At 41.5% G+C, this 17622-nt stretch overlaps 1 protein-coding gene across 1 annotated transcript in view; it reads right to left on the minus strand.

The window, feature by feature from the left end:
* PRKDC (protein kinase, DNA-activated, catalytic subunit) overlaps positions 1–17622 on the minus strand; it is a 448603-nt gene that overhangs the window by 310110 nt on the left and 120871 nt on the right. The window contains exons 19-22 of the mRNA XM_069731310.1: positions 17242–17328; positions 16210–16329; positions 13937–14096; positions 3389–3495 (exon numbers count right to left, since the gene is read on the minus strand). Of these exons, the coding sequence (XP_069587411.1) occupies positions 3389–3495; positions 13937–14096; positions 16210–16329; positions 17242–17328 (474 nt within the window). The remainder of the gene's footprint in view (positions 1–3388; positions 3496–13936; positions 14097–16209; positions 16330–17241; positions 17329–17622) is intronic.

Below are 17622 nucleotides of genomic sequence, written 5' to 3' on the forward strand. Positions count from 1 at the left end.
CTACTGCAATGTCCTGCACATGAGGTAAGTGACATAGATTATCAGGATAACTATACTACATTTCTAATTGGAGGAATTGGTTATAATTATTATTATACCCATTACATATTGGCATAGGATCTTGGAGATGGAATACCCCTTTAACACTGCGAGACAGCGAATTCAGTGGCGACATGCTCAGACCTGAACTTTCATCACCGGAGCCTGAAGTCACACATGCAGTGAAAAGGCTCAATTTACATACACAGGCATTGCCAAGCATTAAAATAAGCTATGAAGGCAGACTCTCAGAAAGATCTCTGGCCCACCTAGACATCTTAACACCTCATTTACATATTAGGAATGCGTATGCGGCATCAGTAGTAAAAAGATCTAATGTTACAAATAATAATAAAAATAAAAGGTTATTCTCACCCTCCGACGTGGTGTGCTGTCCTCGGCAGTGCAAGCGGCAGGTTCCGGTGCCAAGGATGCTATGCCAGAAGGACCTGCCATGACGTCACGGTCATGTGACCGCGACGTCATCACAGGTCCTGCGCTCATAGCAACCCTGGGACTGGAAGCTGCCGCGTGCACCGCACACAGGTGCCAGGACTTCAAGGGGCCTTCGGAAGGTGAGTATATGTTTATTTTTATTTTTTTTAAAGGGACACTGTCACCTGAATTTGGAGGGACCAATCTTCAGCCACGGAGGCGGGGTTTTGGGGTTTTTGATTCACCCTTTCCTTACCCGCTGGCTGCATGCTGGCTGCAATATTGGATTGAAATTCATTCTCTGTCCTCCATAGTACACGCCTGCGCTGTGCAAGATTGCCTTGTGCAGGCATGTACTACGGAGGACAGAGAATGAACTTCAATCCAATATTGCAGCCAGCATGCAGCCAGCGGGTAAGGAAAGGGTGGATCAAAAACCCCAAAACCCCGCCTCCATGGCTGAAGATTGTTCCCTCCAAATTCAGGTGACAGTGTCCCTTTAAGTCTTTTTTAACCACGCATATAGTGCCCACATTGCTATATACTACGTGGGCTGTGTTACATACTGCGTGGGCTCTGTTATATACTACTGTACATCTCTGCTATATACTATGTAGCTGGGCAATGTACAACGTGGCTGTGCAATATACAACGTGGCTGTGTCTGTTCTGTTGTATACTACGTCAACTGTGCAATATACTACGTGGCTCTGTTATATACTACGTGGCTGTGCAATATACAACGTAGCTATGCAATATACTACGTCACTGACCAATATACTATGTGGCTGTGCAATATACTACGTGCCTGTGCAATATACTACGTGGCTATGTTATATACTACGTGGCTCTGCTATATACTACGTGGCTGACTAATATACTACATACCTGTGCAATACACTATGTGGCTATGTTATATACTACGTAGCTCTGCTATATACTACGTACACTGTGTTACATACTACGTAGCTCTGTTATATACTACGTAGCTATGTTAGATACTACGTCGGTTGTGTTATATACTACGTCACTGTGCAATATAATACGTAGCCTGTGCTGTTTACTACCTACATATTCTAGAATACACGATACGTTAGAATCGGGCCACCATCTAGTACTTATATATCAATCTATTCAACTTTCTATGACCTACATGTCCATATTGCTGGCTTAGGAGGGTTGATGCTTCTGACAGTCTCTTTAAAAGGGCAAAACATTAAATATATACAGTGGGGCAAAAAAGTATTTAGTCAGTCAGCAATAGTGCAAGTTCCACCACTTAAAAAGATGAGAGGCGTCTGTAATTTACATCATAGGTAGACCTCAGCTATGGGAGACAAACTGAGAAAAAAAAATCCAGAAAATCACATTGTCTGTTTTTTTAACATTTTATTTGCATATTATGGTGGAAAATAAGTATTTGGTCAGAAACAAACAATCAAGATTTCAGGCTCTCACAGACCTGTAACTTCTTCTTTAAGAGTCTCCTCTTTCCTCCACTCATTACCTGTAGTAATGGCACCTGTTTAAATTTGTTATCAGTATAAAAAGACACCTGTGCACACCCTCAAACAGTCTGACTCCAAACTCCACTATGGTGAAGACCAAAGAGCTGTCAAAGGACACCAGAAACAAAATTGTAGCCCTGCACCAGGCTGGGAAGACTGAATCTGCAATAGCCAACCAGCTTGGAGTGAAAAAATCAACAGTGGGAGCAATAATTAGAAAATGGAAGACATACAAGACCACTGATAATCTCCCTCGATCTGGGGTTCCATGCAAAATCCCACCCCGTGGGGTCAGAATGATCACAAGAACGGTGAGCAAAAATCCCAGAACCACGCGGGGGGACCTAGTGAATGAACTGCAGAGAGCTGGGACCAATGTAACAAGGCCTACCATAAGTAACACACTACGCCACCATGGACTCAGATCCTGCAGTGCCAAACGTGTCCCACTGCTTAAGCCAGTACATGTCCGGGCCCGTCTGAACTTTGCTAGAGAGCATTTGGATGATCCAGAGGAGTTTTGGGAGAATGTCCTATGGTCTGATGAAACCAAACTGGAACTGTTTGGTAGAAACACAACTTGTCGTGTTTGGAGGAAAAAGAATACTGAGTTGCATCCATCAAACACCATACCTACTGTAAAGCATGGTGGTGGAAACATCATGCTTTGGGGCTGTTTCTCTGCAAAGGGGCCAGGACGACTGATCTGGGTACATGAAAGAATGAATGGGGCCATGTATCGTGAGATTTTGAGTGCAAACCTCCTTCCATCAGCAAGGGCATTGAAGATGAACCGTGGCTGGGTCTTTCAACATGACAATGATCCAAAGCACACCGCCAGGGCAACGAAGGAGTGGCTTCGTAAGAAGCATTTCAAGGTCCTGGAGTGGCCTAGCCAGTCTCCAGATCTCAACCCTATAGAAAACCTTTGGAGGGAGTTGAAAGTCCATGTTGCCAAGCGAAAAGCCAAAAACATCACTGCTCTAGAGGAGATCTGCATGGAGGAATGGGCCAACATACCAACAACAGTGTGTGGCAACCTTGTGAAGACTTACAGAAAACGTTTGACCTCTGTCATTGCCAACAAAGGATATATTACAAAGTATTGAGATGAAATTTTGTTTCTGACCAAATACTTATTTTCCACCATAATATGCAAATAAAATGTTAAAAAAACAGACAATGTGATTTTCTGGATTTTTTTTCTCAGTTTGTCTACCATAGTTAAGGTCTACCTATGATGTAAATTACAGACGCCTCTCATCTTTTTAAGTGGTGGAACTTGCACTATTGCTGACTGACTAAATACTTTTTTGCCCCACTGTACATGACAATATAATTGTATCGTTCTTTAAAAAAATAAACAAAAAACCTCATAAAAGCCCCATTAAAAATGAAATGACTTACCACAGTGAGTGCTTTTGTTCTTTGAATTTGCTTGATAAGATATTTATTGAAACCTTTTTGTGATGCACGAGACAGACGATCTACATCCAGAACATTCAGAGACTTATCTGAAATAGGGTAGTTAAAGTGAAGAATTATATAATATGACGACATATTTTAGTTTTGCGACCGACATTTGCCTATTGCTAAAAACAGCATATAATATGCAACATCTTAAGTGCTGAAATTAGAAGAGCTAGTGAAAAAAATATAATATGGATAAAAAATGAATTATACATTATATACTGTATATATGTATACATACACATATGCACACTCACATACATAATACTGTGCAAAGGTTTTAGGCAGATGTGAAAAAAATGCTGCAAAGTATGAATGCTTTCAAACAGAAGTGTTAATAGTTGCTCCAAACATCTTGGAGAACCACTGATATTCTGTGGATGTAGGCTTGTGCAAATCCTTCTACCTCTTAAAATAATCTCAGACACACTTGATGCTGATCTGAGGGCTCTGTGTGGGCCATATCATCACTTCCAGGATTAACTGTTGTTCTTTACACTGAAGATCGTTTTCATTGCCATTGCCTGCATGTTTGAAGTCGTTGTCCTGCTGCAGAATAAAATAGCATGATTCATAAACATCTGCCTACATTTGGATCCGGGTCTGGAGCAGGCAGGGAGGGAGGTAAGACCCTCGCAGCAACGCGATCACATCGCGTTGCTGCGGGGGGCTCAGGGAAGCCCGCAGGGAGCCCCCTCCCTGCGGGAAGCTTCCCTGCACCGCCGGCACATCGCGATCATCTTTGATCGCGGTGTGCCAGGGGTTAATGTGCCGGGGGCGGTCTGTGACCGCTCCTGGCACATAGTGCCGGATGTCAGCTGCGATAGGCAGCTGACACCCGGCCGTGATCGGCCGCGCTCCCCCCGTGAGCGCCGCCGATCGCGCTGGACGTACTATCCCGTCCGTGGTCATGGGGGCCCACCGCACCTCGACGGGATAGTACGTCCGATGTCAGAAAGGGGTTAAAACCTGGGTAAGACCCCCGTCAGTCTGATGCCTACAGACCAATCTCACTTCTCTCAACTGATATCAAATTACTGGTAAAGGCATTAGCCAACAGCCTGTGAAAAGTAATTACCAAAGTGATTAATGACGACCAAACAGGCTATATGCCAAACAAACCAACATATCATATATACTCGAGTATAAGCCGATATTTTCAGCCCACTTTTTGGGCTTAAAGTAACCCTCTTGGCTCATACTCAACTCATACCCAGGGGTCGGCGGGGGAGGGGAAGCGGAGCTGTTTAAAAATACTCACCTGCTCCTGGCGCGGTCCCTGCACGTCTGTTCCTCGGCAGCTTCTTCCTGTAGTGAGCGGTCACATGGTACCGCTCATTACAGTAATGAATATGGACTCTACTCCCATAGGGGTGGAGCCGCATGTTCATTACTGTAATGAGCGGTACCATGTGACCACTCACTACAGGAAGAAGCTGCCGGCGCCAGGAAACAGACGTGCAGGGACTGCGCCAGGAGCAGGTGAGTATAACGGGGGCATATTCACCTGTCCCACGTTCCACCGTCGGCGCCGCTGCATCTTCCGCGTCCTCTGCAGTGACGCTCAGGTCAGAGGGCGCGATGACGCGATTAGTGTGCGCCGCCTTCTGCCGGAACGTCAGTGCATGCAGAGGACGGGGAAGACACAGTGGCGGTCAGCGGTGGAACGCGGAGCAGGTGAATATAGCAAGTGTCGGGGGCCTGAGCGACAAGAGGGGAGTATGTGACTTTTTATTTTTTTAATCGCAGCAACAGCATATGGGGCAAATGTCTGTATGGAGCATCTTATGGGGCCATGTGCAGCGTTATATGGGGCAATTATCTGTATGGAGCATCTTATGGGGTCATAATCAAAATTTGTGCAGCATTATATAGGGCATATTTTAATATGGAGCATCTTATGCGGCCCATCATGAACTGTATGGAGCATTATACGGGGCTCCAGCTTCAATATGGATATTCAAAAACACTTAACCTACTGATGTCTCAATCAATTTAACTTTTATTGGTATCTATTTTTATTTTTGAAATTTACCGGTAGCTGCTGCATTTCCCACCCTAGGCTTATACTTGTGTCATTAAGTTCTCCCAGTTTTTGGTGGCAAAATTAGGGGGGGGGGGGGTTGAGAGGGTCCGCTTATACTCGAGTATATACGGTAAGTTAATTTGAGACTTTTTTGGGGGGTTTCCAACTAAGCTCGGTCTACTGGGTCCAGAGTAGTTTTTTCTATGGACGCTGCCAAAGCGTTTGACAACATAGAGTGGAATTTCCAGTGGACGGTCTTGAGAGGCATGGGATTTTGTGATAACTTTATTTTGTACATCCAGCTGTTAAATTTTATCCACTAAAACGAAACTTATGGTAAATGGAACGTTTGCAATGGGGAGGGAACCAGGCACACATGCCCCCTGTTGCCCCTTCTCTTAGCAGTTGCCATAAAGTCGTTAGCTTCTGTAATACGTGCCTCTACTAACAGGCTTCTGTTGTGGTTCACTGGAGATGAGGAACTCTTTATATGCAGATGACATGCTTCTAGTTTGAGGAAATGTGGTCTCATCCATTTTTCTAGTGATTAATCTTATTAGAATATTTGGAACTTGTTCAGGATTTTCAATTAAATGGGATAAATCAGTCCTCATGCCCGTAGATACCCTACCGACATAAATAAACCTGGAGAATAATCAGATATAGGTAGCAAATACGCAAGTACTTTAAATATCTTAGAGTAGTGGTTACCGCCAGGCCCCATGAATACTATTCTCTTAACCTGGCTCCCACATTGCAAAAATTCAGAACTAAAATAGAAACTTGGTGGTGACTTCCAATGTCAGTAATCGGGAGAGGCAATTTAATAAAAATGATTCTCATGCCTCATCTTTTACATCGCCTACATAATACCCCAGTATGGATCCCCACGGCCTTTTTAAAATACATAGCTGGTTCAGAGAACTAATATGGAAAAAGAAACAGGCCAGCGTTAAACTAGAGACCCTACAGAGAGGAGAAGAATGGTGGATTGGCTATCCTGAATGCCTGGATCTACTTCTTGGCTTCACAACTCCGAAATGAAGGAATATTTAAAAACTTAAAACAAATAAGAGCAGGATATGATGTTACTCATAAAATGTTTTATCAATTTTTGCAAAAACGTCATGAGTATAATGCACAACTCAGAGCAAATTACATTATTAAAAATAAACACGAAGATTGATACAATTGTTTCTACAATAGACAGAGTTTCATATATATATATATATATATATATATATATATATATATATATATATATATATATATATATATATATCCAGTTTATGGCAGGATGCTTTTCTAAATGTACAATCACAGCCAAGGAAAAGTGGAAAAGACATTTGGGTCCCCTACCTAAAGAACAATGGGTGTTGGATCTAATTCGTAAATTATCCTTGTCTGAATCACAAAGACTGTCCCAAACCTTTCTCATTCATAGAGTATATAAGACTCCAAGAATCCAATATAACATTGGTATATGTCACGCAGTGATGGTCTTCAGTAAGGAACAGAGGCCTCAAACTGTCCCTGGAGCTGTCACCCTAACAATCCCTGTCCAGGGGGTACTGAAAGTTAGAGATGCCCGAGTCTCTGACCTTACTATGCTCCTGTAAAAACCCTAATCTGTCCTCTACCCCAACCCATGAGGCATGGGACAGAAATGAAAGGAAATCCACACACAAAGACTAGACAGGGATAACCGAAAACTGCTATCATACAAAAAGCTCTAACTAACAATAGGGAGGATGATAGGGACAGGGAGGAAAAAACTAAATGGGAAAAGGAACCAGGAGAGAACAACACACATACAACAGCAACCTACAGAACACGCCAACTCCAGACTTCAACTAATTAGCTTCATCACACTAAATGCCCAGAGCCTATATATAAAGAGGGAGTAAATTATAAGCAGTTGCAGCTGACAACAACCAGGCAGTATGGTCTCCGCCAGCATGGAAAGTCCTTAACCCTCTCAGCAAGGAAAGGAAATTATTTAAATTAGGGCATTAATCACACCACCTCTAAAGAGGACTGCAATTCATTACCCAACGTTACCGTCTAACTCCAAGTCTTCCAGGGGAACATGACACACTCGTGACAGTATAAGGCTGGAGTCACACTAGCGAGTTTTACGGACGTATGAGTGCAGAAAATACGTCCGTAAAACACGCTTAACCAACGTCCCAATTATTCTCTATGTCCCTGCTCCTATCTGCCGTATTTTACTGATCAGTATTATACGGCTTTCTACGGCCGTAGAAAATCGCAGCATGCTGCGTTTGTCACCGTATTGCGCAAAAAAAACGCCAATGAAAGTCTATGGAAGCCAAAAAAATACGGATTACACACGGACCAGCAGTGTGACTTGCGAGAAATACGCAGCGGTGTTAGAGAGAAAAGCCGGCAATTCAGTGCGGTGTACAGTAAAATCACACTGACAGCTTACAGTAGAATAGGTAGAATAAATGTGTACACATAGAATAGGTATATATATATATATATATATATATATATATATATATATATATATATATATATATATATATATATATATATATATATATATATATATACATACACACACACACACACACACACAGTGGGGCAAAAAAGTATTTAGTCAGTCAGCAATAGTGCAAGTTCCACCACTTAAAAAGATGAGAGGCGTCTGTAATTTACATCATAGGTAGACCTCAACTATGGGAGACAAACTGAGAAAAAAAAAATCCAGAAAATCACATTGTCTGTTTTTTTTAACATTTTATTTGCATATTATGGTGGAAAATAAGTATTTGGTCAGAAACAAAATTTCATCTCAATACTTTGTAATATATCCTTTGTTGGCAATGACAGAGGTCAAACGTTTTCTGTAAGTCTTCACAAGGTTGCCACACACTGTTGTTGGTATGTTGGCCCATTCCTCCATGCAGATCTCCTCTAGAGCAGTGATGTTTTTGGCTTTTCGCTTGGCAACACGGACTTTCAACTCCCTCCAAAGGTTTTCTATAGGGTTGAGATCTGGAGACTGGCTAGGCCACTCCAGGACCTTGAAATGCTTCTTATGAAGCCACTCCTTCGTTGCCCTGGCGGTGTGCTTTGGATCATTGTCATGTTGAAAGACCCAGCCACGTTTCATCTTCAATGCCCTTGCTGATGGAAGGAGGTTTGCACTCAAAATCTCACGATACATGGCCCCATTCATTCTTTCATGTACCCGGATCAGTCGTCCTGACCCCTTTGCAGAGAAACAGCCCCAAAGCATGATGTTTCCACCACCATGCTTTACAGGAGGTATGGTGTTTGATGGATGCAACTCAGTATTCTTTTTCCTCCAAACACGACAAGTTGTGTTTCTACCAAACAGTTCCAGTTTGGTTTCATCAGACCATAGGACATTCTCCCAAAACTCCTCTGGATCATCCAAATGCTCTCTAGCAAACTTCAGACGGGCCCGGACATGTACTGGCTTAAGCAGTGGGACACGTCTGGCACTGCAGGATCTGAGTCCATGGTGGCGTAGTGTGCTACTTATGGTAGGCCTTGTTACATTGGTCCCAGCTCTCTGCAGTTCATTCACTAGGTCCCCCCGCGTGGTTCTGGGATTTTTGCTCACCGTTCTTGTGATCATTCTGACCCCACGGGGTGGGATTTTGCGTGGAGCCCCAGATCGAGGGAGATTATCAGTGGTCTTGTATGTCTTCCATTTTCTAATTATTGCTCCCACTGTTGATTTCTTCACTCCAAGCTGGTTGGCTATTGCAGATTCAGTCTTCCCAGCCTGGTGCAGGGCTACAATTTTGTTTCTGGTGTCCTTTGACAGCTCTTTGGTCTTCACCATAGTGGAGTTTGGAGTCAGACTGTTTGAGGGTGTGCACAGGTGTCTTTTTATACTGATAACAAGTTTAAACAGGTGCCATTACTACAGGTAATGAGTGGAGGAAAGCGGAGACTCTTAAAGAAGAAGTTACAGGTCTGTGAGAGCCAGAAATCTTGATTGTTTGTTTCTGACCAAATACTTATTTTCCACCATAATATGCAAAAAAAATGATAAAAAAACAGACAATGTGATTTTCTGGATTTTTTTTTCTCAGTTTGTCTCCCATAGTTGAGGTCTACCTATGATGTAAATTACAGACGCCTCTCATCTTTTTAAGTGGTGGAGCTTGCACTATTGCTGACTGACTAAATACTTTTTTGCCCCACTGTATATATCAGTGAGACACATATATGTATATATGTTATTACTTCATACAGCGCAAGATAGCTTTAAAGCCGGTAATTCAATTACCGGCTTTTGCTATCTCCTTCCTAAACCCGACATGATATGAGACCTGGTTTACATACAGTAAACCATGTCATATCACCTTTTTTTTTGCATATTCCACACTACTAATGTTAGTAGTGTGTATATGCAAAATTTGGCCGTTCTAGCTATTAAATTAAAGGCGGAAAAAATTGGCGTGGGCTCCCGTGCAATTTTCTCCGCCAGAGTAGTAAAGCCAGTGACTGAGGGCAGATATTAATAGCCTGGAGAGGGTCCATGGTTATTGCCCCTCCACCCCCCCCCCTGGCTAAAAACATCTGCCCCCAGCCACCCCAGAAAAGGCACATCTGGAAGATGCGCCTATTCTGGCACTTGGCCACTCTCTTCCCATTCCCGTGTAGCGGTGGGATATGGGGTAATGAAGGGTTTATGCCACCTTGCTATTGTAAGGTGACATTAAGCCAAATTAATAATGGAGAGGCGTCAATTATGACACCTATCCATTATTAATCCAATACTAGTAAAGGGTTAAAAAAAACACAACCACATTATTAAATATTATTTTAATGAAATAAAAACAAAAGGTTGTTGTAATATTTTATTCTACGCTCAATCCAATCACTGAAGACCCTCGATCTGTAACAAAAAAAAATAAACCAACAATATCCATACCTTCCGCAGATCTGTAACGTCCAACGATGTAAATCCATCTGAAGGGGTTAAAATATTTTGCAGCCACGAACTCTGCTAATGCAGCGTTGTTCCTGGCTGCAAAACCCCGGGGAATGAAGGTAAAGTAGGTCAATGACCTATATTTACATTCATTTGCGGTGAGGCGCCCTCTGCTGAATGTCCCTAGATCGTGGGAACTTTCCTAGAAAGCTCCCAGGCTCGAGATATGAGGACAACCAGCAGAGGGCGCCTCTTATGAACTCGAGCCTGGGAGCTTTCTAGGAAAGTTCCCACGATCTAGGAACAACCAGCAGAGGGCGCCTCACCGCAAATGAAGGTAAATATAGGTCATTGACCTACTTTACCTTCATTCTCCGGGGTTTTGCAGCAAGGAGCAGCGCTGCATTAGCAGAGCTCCTTGCTGCAAAATATTTTAACCCCTTCAGATGGATTTACATCGTGGGACGTTACAGATCTTCGGAAGGTATGCATATTGTTGTTTGTTTTTTTTGTTACAGATCGAGGGTCTTCAGTGAGTGGATTGAGCATAGAATAAAATATTACAACAACCTTTGTGATTTTTTCATTAAAATACTTTTTAATAATGTGTTTGTGTATTTTTTAACCCTTTACTACTATTGGATTAATAATGGATAGGTGTCATAATTGACGCCTCTCCATTATTAATTTGGCTTAATTAGCAAGGTGGCATTAACCCTTTATTACCCCATATACCACCGCTACACAGGAATGGGAAGAGAGTGGCCAAGTGCCAGAATAGGCGCATCTTCTAGATGTGCCTTTTCTGGGGTGGCTGGGGGCAGATGTTTTTAGCCGGGGGGGGGGGGGGGGGGGGGCAATAACCATGGACCCTCTCCAGGCTATTAATATCTGCCCTCAGTCACTGGCTTTACTACTCTGGCAGAGAAAATTGTGCGGGAGCCCACGCCAATTTTTTCCGCCATTTAACCCTTTAATTTAATAGCTAGAACGGCCAAATTTTGCATATACACACTACTAACATTAGTAGTGTGGAATATGCAAAAAAAAAAGGTGATATGAGATGGTTTACAGTATATATGTTTTTTTTTTTGTTTTTGTTTTTTTACACATGGATCCCTTGTATAGCCGTATGTCGGTTTTGCAAGCCTGCGAGAAAAACACGCAGTACGGATGCCATACGGATTACATACGGAAGATGCCATGCGCAAAAAACGCTGAAACACCCTGCCTACGGAGGAGCGACGGACCACTATTTTGGGGACTTTTCAGCGTATTACGGCCGTAATATACAGACCGTATTGTCTTACGCCGAGTGTGACTCCAGCCTAAGAGTAGACAACATGTGTCCAAGATGGGGGAAAATGACATTCACTTAATGCACATGAAGTGGGAGTGTGTAAATATTGGGAACTTTTGGAAGGGGGTAGTTGACTTAAAATTTGTGTTCAGAATTCATCTACAGTTGGAACCTGCACATCTTGAACTGTTAGAGGAGCAGCTGAATTCAGATTCTCCTAGAGCCATCTCCAGAATACTATTTCAAGCTAGAAAACTATTAGGGCTACACTGGATAGAAAAACGAAATAATTTCTTATGTATGGAAAGAAGAACATTTATAAAGCTATGGGAACAATGGATTGTAAAGACTTCTCAGAAACACAATGATGGACTGTTTGTACATCTCCTTGTCATAAACCTGTAAAATCTAGTAACTCATATCTAGCCCCTAAATCACGCTCCCAAAGTGTTAGATTTTGGTTTTGGCAAACAAAAGGGTCCTAGATAATTACCGTATGTCTAAATGCTGTAATTCTCTGTATTTTATTGCAATACACAAGAATACAGATGGTATTCATTTATATTTACCGTATATACTCGAGTATAAGCTGAGTTTTTCAGCACATTTGTTTGTGCTGAAAACGCCCCCTCGCCTTATACTCAACTCATTGTCCTAGAACATGGAGTGGGAGCAGCAGAGCAACAGGTCACAGGAGGCAGAAGCCATGGGCTGTGGCTAACTCCTGTGACCGCTGCTAAAGAGAAATGAATATCCACTACGCTGGCAGAGAATATTTATTTCTATGTAATAGCGAACACCGTGCCAGTCGCAGCTTGATTCCTGCAGTGGCCTGGCAATCACGGGAGCGCGTTACTTAAGAGAAATGAATATTCACCTCTCTCCACTCCAATAGGTGTGGAGCGCAGTGAATTTTCATTACCTTAAGTATCGGGGACATGTGATCGCCTGGATGCTGCAGCTGCTGGCACTGGAACAAGGTAATGTGAGGGAGCTCAGGGACGGTAAGTAGGATGGTTTATTTTTTTAATGCTTTTCTAATGGGGGCCATACATATGAGGAAAGGGATGAGGAGCCATGCATACCATGATAGGGATGAGATAGACAGGCATACAAGGATGGGGATGAAGGGGCCATGCATACAAAGATGGCGATGAGATGGCCATGCATACAAGGATGGGGATGAGGATTCATGCATACCAGGCTACGGATGAGCTGGCCATGCATACCAGGATAGCGATGAGAAGCCATGCATACAAGGATGGGTAAAAGGAGGCCGTGCATACCAGGATGGGGAAGAGGATGCTGTGCATACCAGCATGGTGATGAGGGGACAATGCATACCTGGCTTATACTTGAGTCAATAAGTTTTACCAGTTTTTCATGGCAAAATTAGGTGCCTCGGCTTATACTCGTGTATACAGTATGTATGTAAATGGTAGTAAGCAAATTATAATCCCTACAATGAACACTAATATGAACTGGTTTTTATTGGGTTCAGAATGATATATATATATTTTATTTGTTAGTTTTATTTAGTTTTGATTGTTTCTAAAAAACAAATTAATATGTGAATATATTTTGATATCTTTCACAATAAAAAAAAAAACTCTGATTGGAAAAAAAACACGCTACAACAGGTTACCTTCTCAGGTCAACGAGGATTAAAGGTAATTTAATCTGGGCACTCTGAGCTTTGAACTGGCACCTTGAATGTTATTTTGTAGGCAGGTGACACATTGGGTCCAGTATCATCTGCTATTGGAATTTAGAAAGTAAAGACGATCTTTCTGATATTGTAAGGCATGAACCTAATGTCATTGCAATGTGCAAAATAGATTTGTAAGCACCAAAGTAAATTGAGAATGATAGCAGCATCCAGTGTAAAATTGTGGGTGTTTGAATCCATCATTTTATTGATTAACAACATTTTATGCCATTTCATTAATTTTGTCCAAAGTTGTACTAATTAGTGATAAAAAAAAATCAATCAAGCTTCCACAAAATCACAACAATCATGTAATACACATTTTTGTTTTATATGAAAGGAGACAAAGGGTCAAGTGAGGTATTCTGTTTGGTGTCACAAAAGACAGAAATAGAAATAAGCCTTACGCGCCAAAGCAGGTGATGCAGACGAGTAGCTCAAACTGAGATCTGCACTCAGTTGAATAAAATAAATTACCCATGTATCGTGCAATCAAATAATGTTCATACCGGAGGATGGTGTGTCTGTCAAGTAGCCATCTAGAGATGGTAGAATATCTTTGTAGTACAGCTCCATTGTATCTGGAGGAATTCGAGATGACCAATCTTCAAGTGCATCAAGGCCAGCATCTGCAAGCTGTGGGGAGCTCAAGCCTAACTTAAAGGCAGTCTGTAAATAATGAAACAAAATGTGATATTCTTGCATATGTACTATGTCAATTCTAATAATATCTATGCAATGTATACAAAACAGATGCAATCTAATGATATAAAACAAGTATCTCCAACACATAAAGGGAACTTGTCACTGGATTCATGCTGCCAAAACCGCAGTAAGCATGAGTCTAAGCCTGACTGCACAACTGCATCAAGGTCAATCACGTCTCAAATGCTCCAGCGTTTCAGAGAAAAAATACTTTAAGGATCCATAACGAGAGGACTATCAATCACCAAGGGAGGCGCTGGGAGAAGCTGGCCAGGATGGCGCTCGACTAGTCTGGTCTCCAACCGGACTTTAACCCCTTCATGACCTTGGGATTTTTCGTTTTTCCATGTTCGTATTTCACTGCCCTCCTTCCCAGAGCCATAACTTTTTTATTTTTCCGTCAATTTGGCCATGTGAGGGCTTCTTTTTTGCGGGACGAGTTGTACTTTTGAAGGAAATCATTGGTTTTAGCATGTCGTGTCCTAGAAAACGGGAAAAAAAATTCCAAGTGCAGTGAAATTGCAAAAAAAAAAAAAAAGTGCAGTCCCACACTTGTTTTTTGTTTGGCTTTTTTGCTAGGTTCACTAAATGCTACAACTGACCTGCCATTATGATTCTCCAGGTCATTACGAGTTCATAGACACCTAACATGACTAGGTTATTTTTTACCTAAGTGGTGAAAAAAAATTCCAAACTTTGCTAAAAAAAAAAAAAAAAAAAAAATTGCGCCATTTTCCGATACTCGTAGCGCCTCCATTTTTCATGATCTGGGGTCGGTTGAGGGCTTATTTTTTGCCTGCCGAGCTGGCGTTTTTAAAGATAGCATTTTTGTGCAGATACGTTCTTTTGATCGCCCGTTATTGCATTTTAATGCAATGTTGCGGCGACCAAAAAAACTTAATTCTGGTGTTTCGAATTTTTTTCTCGCTACGCTGTTTAGCGATCAGGTTAATGCTTTTTTTTATTGATAGACCGGGCGATTCTGAACGCGGCGATACCAAATATGTGTAGGTTTGATTTTTTTTTTATTGATTTATTTCGATTGGGGCGAAAGGGGGCGATTTAAACTTTTATATTTTTTTTATTTTTTTCACATTTTTTTTTTTTTTTTTTTACTTTTGCCATGCTTCAATAGCCTCAGCATAGAAGCAGGCACAGCACGATCGGCTCTGCTACATAGCAGCGATCTGCTGTTCGCTGCTATGTAGCAGAAAATCAGGTGTGCTGTGAGCGCCGACCACAGGGTGGCGCTCACAGCTGCCGGGGATCAGTAACCATAGAGGTCTCAAGGACCTCTATGGTTACAATACTGAAGCAACGCCGACCTCTGATCATGTGACGGGGGTCGGCGATGCCGTCATTTCCGGCCGCCTGGCCGGATGCGGTAGTTAAATGCCGCTGTCTGTGTTTGACAGCGGCATTTAACTAGTTAATAGGTGCGGGCAGATCGAGATTCTGCTCGCGTTTATTACGGGCACATGTCAGATGTTCAAAACAGCTGACATGTCCCGGCTTTGATGTGGGCTCACCGCCGGAGCCTGCATCTAAGGGTGGCTTCTGACCTCGGACGTACTATCCCGTCCGAGGTCAGAAAGGGGTTAAGGTCAGGGACATTTCAAAGAGCCAGAGTTATAGCAACATGAATCAGGTGACTGGTTCCCTTTAAGGCCTAATTGTTGAGCTATGCTATAGGATTTTTATTCTTTTCCATGCAAGTATTTTATGTTTAGATACTAGAAGACGACTTTATTATCTTCAACTGGGGTTTAAAGAAGTTGTCAATTATTTTTTTTAAATGGGTCCATGGTGGTCTAAAATAAATCTATATATTCACAGGACCCCCCCCCCCCCTGGATCCTTCTCTGGCAGGAGATGTCATGTGACCAGTGCAATTAATCATGGGGGAGGTGAGGGGTAAGGGGGATGTCAACATGCAATACTGTTTAGATTCCTATTCCCTTGAATGATTTAAAAAAAAAATTGATTAAGTGTGACTACAGTTATACACAATTATTGTGCAAAATAAAAATCTATTATTTTACAACCATATGGTCAGGTAGAAAAAGTTATGGCTTACTTGTAAAGATGGTATGTAGGCTTTCATATCAAGCATGATAATATCATGAGGCAGAGAAAGGATTAATTTTAAACAAGATGCTAAAAGTTCATCCTTAAATTGCTTCATCTTGGCGGATACCTAGTTTAAAAATCACATTGTTATTAAAACTGCAAAACATTAATAAAACAAAATATATAGATTTATAAAAGTAAAAAAGAATCAGGGAAACAAGAAAAAGAACATCCAAAACTTAAAAACGGTGATAAACAAGGAAATCAAAAACTAGAAAAAATACAAACACTGACAACAATTTTGTTTTGTGTAAAAGATGAACCAAGATGAACCATTACTTGCTGCAAATCCAAATAAAGAACCACACGCAAAATGGCTGGAGTTATTTGCAAAGGCTGAAATGGTAACGTTTAAAAATGGCAATTTTTCTAAAATCTAAGGGGTAAGGATTCTTCTTGACCAGAATGACATGCCAGATCTGGCACACCACTATGAGGAGACTTAAATGCCTCGCATGCTCCTCTGGGAAATTTAATATGCAGTCTCTTCAGGGAGGAAAAGGACCTTAACAGTAGTGCCACCTATTAGAAAATAGCAATCTTTGCACTGACTAAGGGCAATAACCCGAAACACCGTGTCTGCAAATTGAGATTTTGATTTGGCTATTATCCTAAGTCATATTGCAAGGCCTGTTAAAGGGTCAATATTGACTTGCAGATTTGCTACTTCCAATAGGTGGCACTAGAGTCCTCTTCCTCTCTCAAAAGACAATTTGCATAATATCGCTAAAAGGCCTTGTACATTCCTTATTATGGCACTTGTTGTTCCATATCATAAAAACAGTCTTTGTAGTCCAATGTATACAATATGATGACATGTGCGGCAATTCTTAATGCAGCCTACAAATAAAAATCTTTATATACAGTGACATGCATTTCTCAAATGTAAATTCAGTATCAAAATATTCAGGAGACATATTGTAAATTTAAGTGGAAACACTTCTTAACCACAATAGTTTTTGAGACATAAATACCTTACCTCTTTACCAAATTTCACAAACAATGCAAAGCAAGAAAGCTTTTCTGAATTTTGTGGCCATTTACCAGAACTTTTTGTATTGACACCCTACAAGAACAAGAAGTAAGAGTTTTAAAAATACTACTTCAATATTAAAATTTTAAAAATATAGTGTTAACAACATGTAACATTAAGATTCATATGTGGCTAGAAGTTCAGGAAACTTGCAGCAATAGTCTATAAACAAAATATGTGAGGGTAAAAGCAGTTGACTAGCCTTTAGAAATGAGTGAATTGAATTGAACTACTCAGATGCAGAGTCATTAGCATGCGGCAGATGGGTGGAAGCCTTGCATACCGCCTCCTATGCACGTGCCAGCCACAGACCACGAAGGTAGCTGC

Source organism: Ranitomeya imitator, chromosome 6 (assembly GCF_032444005.1).
Source record: "Ranitomeya imitator isolate aRanImi1 chromosome 6, aRanImi1.pri, whole genome shotgun sequence".
NCBI classification, from domain to species: Eukaryota; Metazoa; Chordata; class Amphibia; order Anura; family Dendrobatidae; genus Ranitomeya; species Ranitomeya imitator.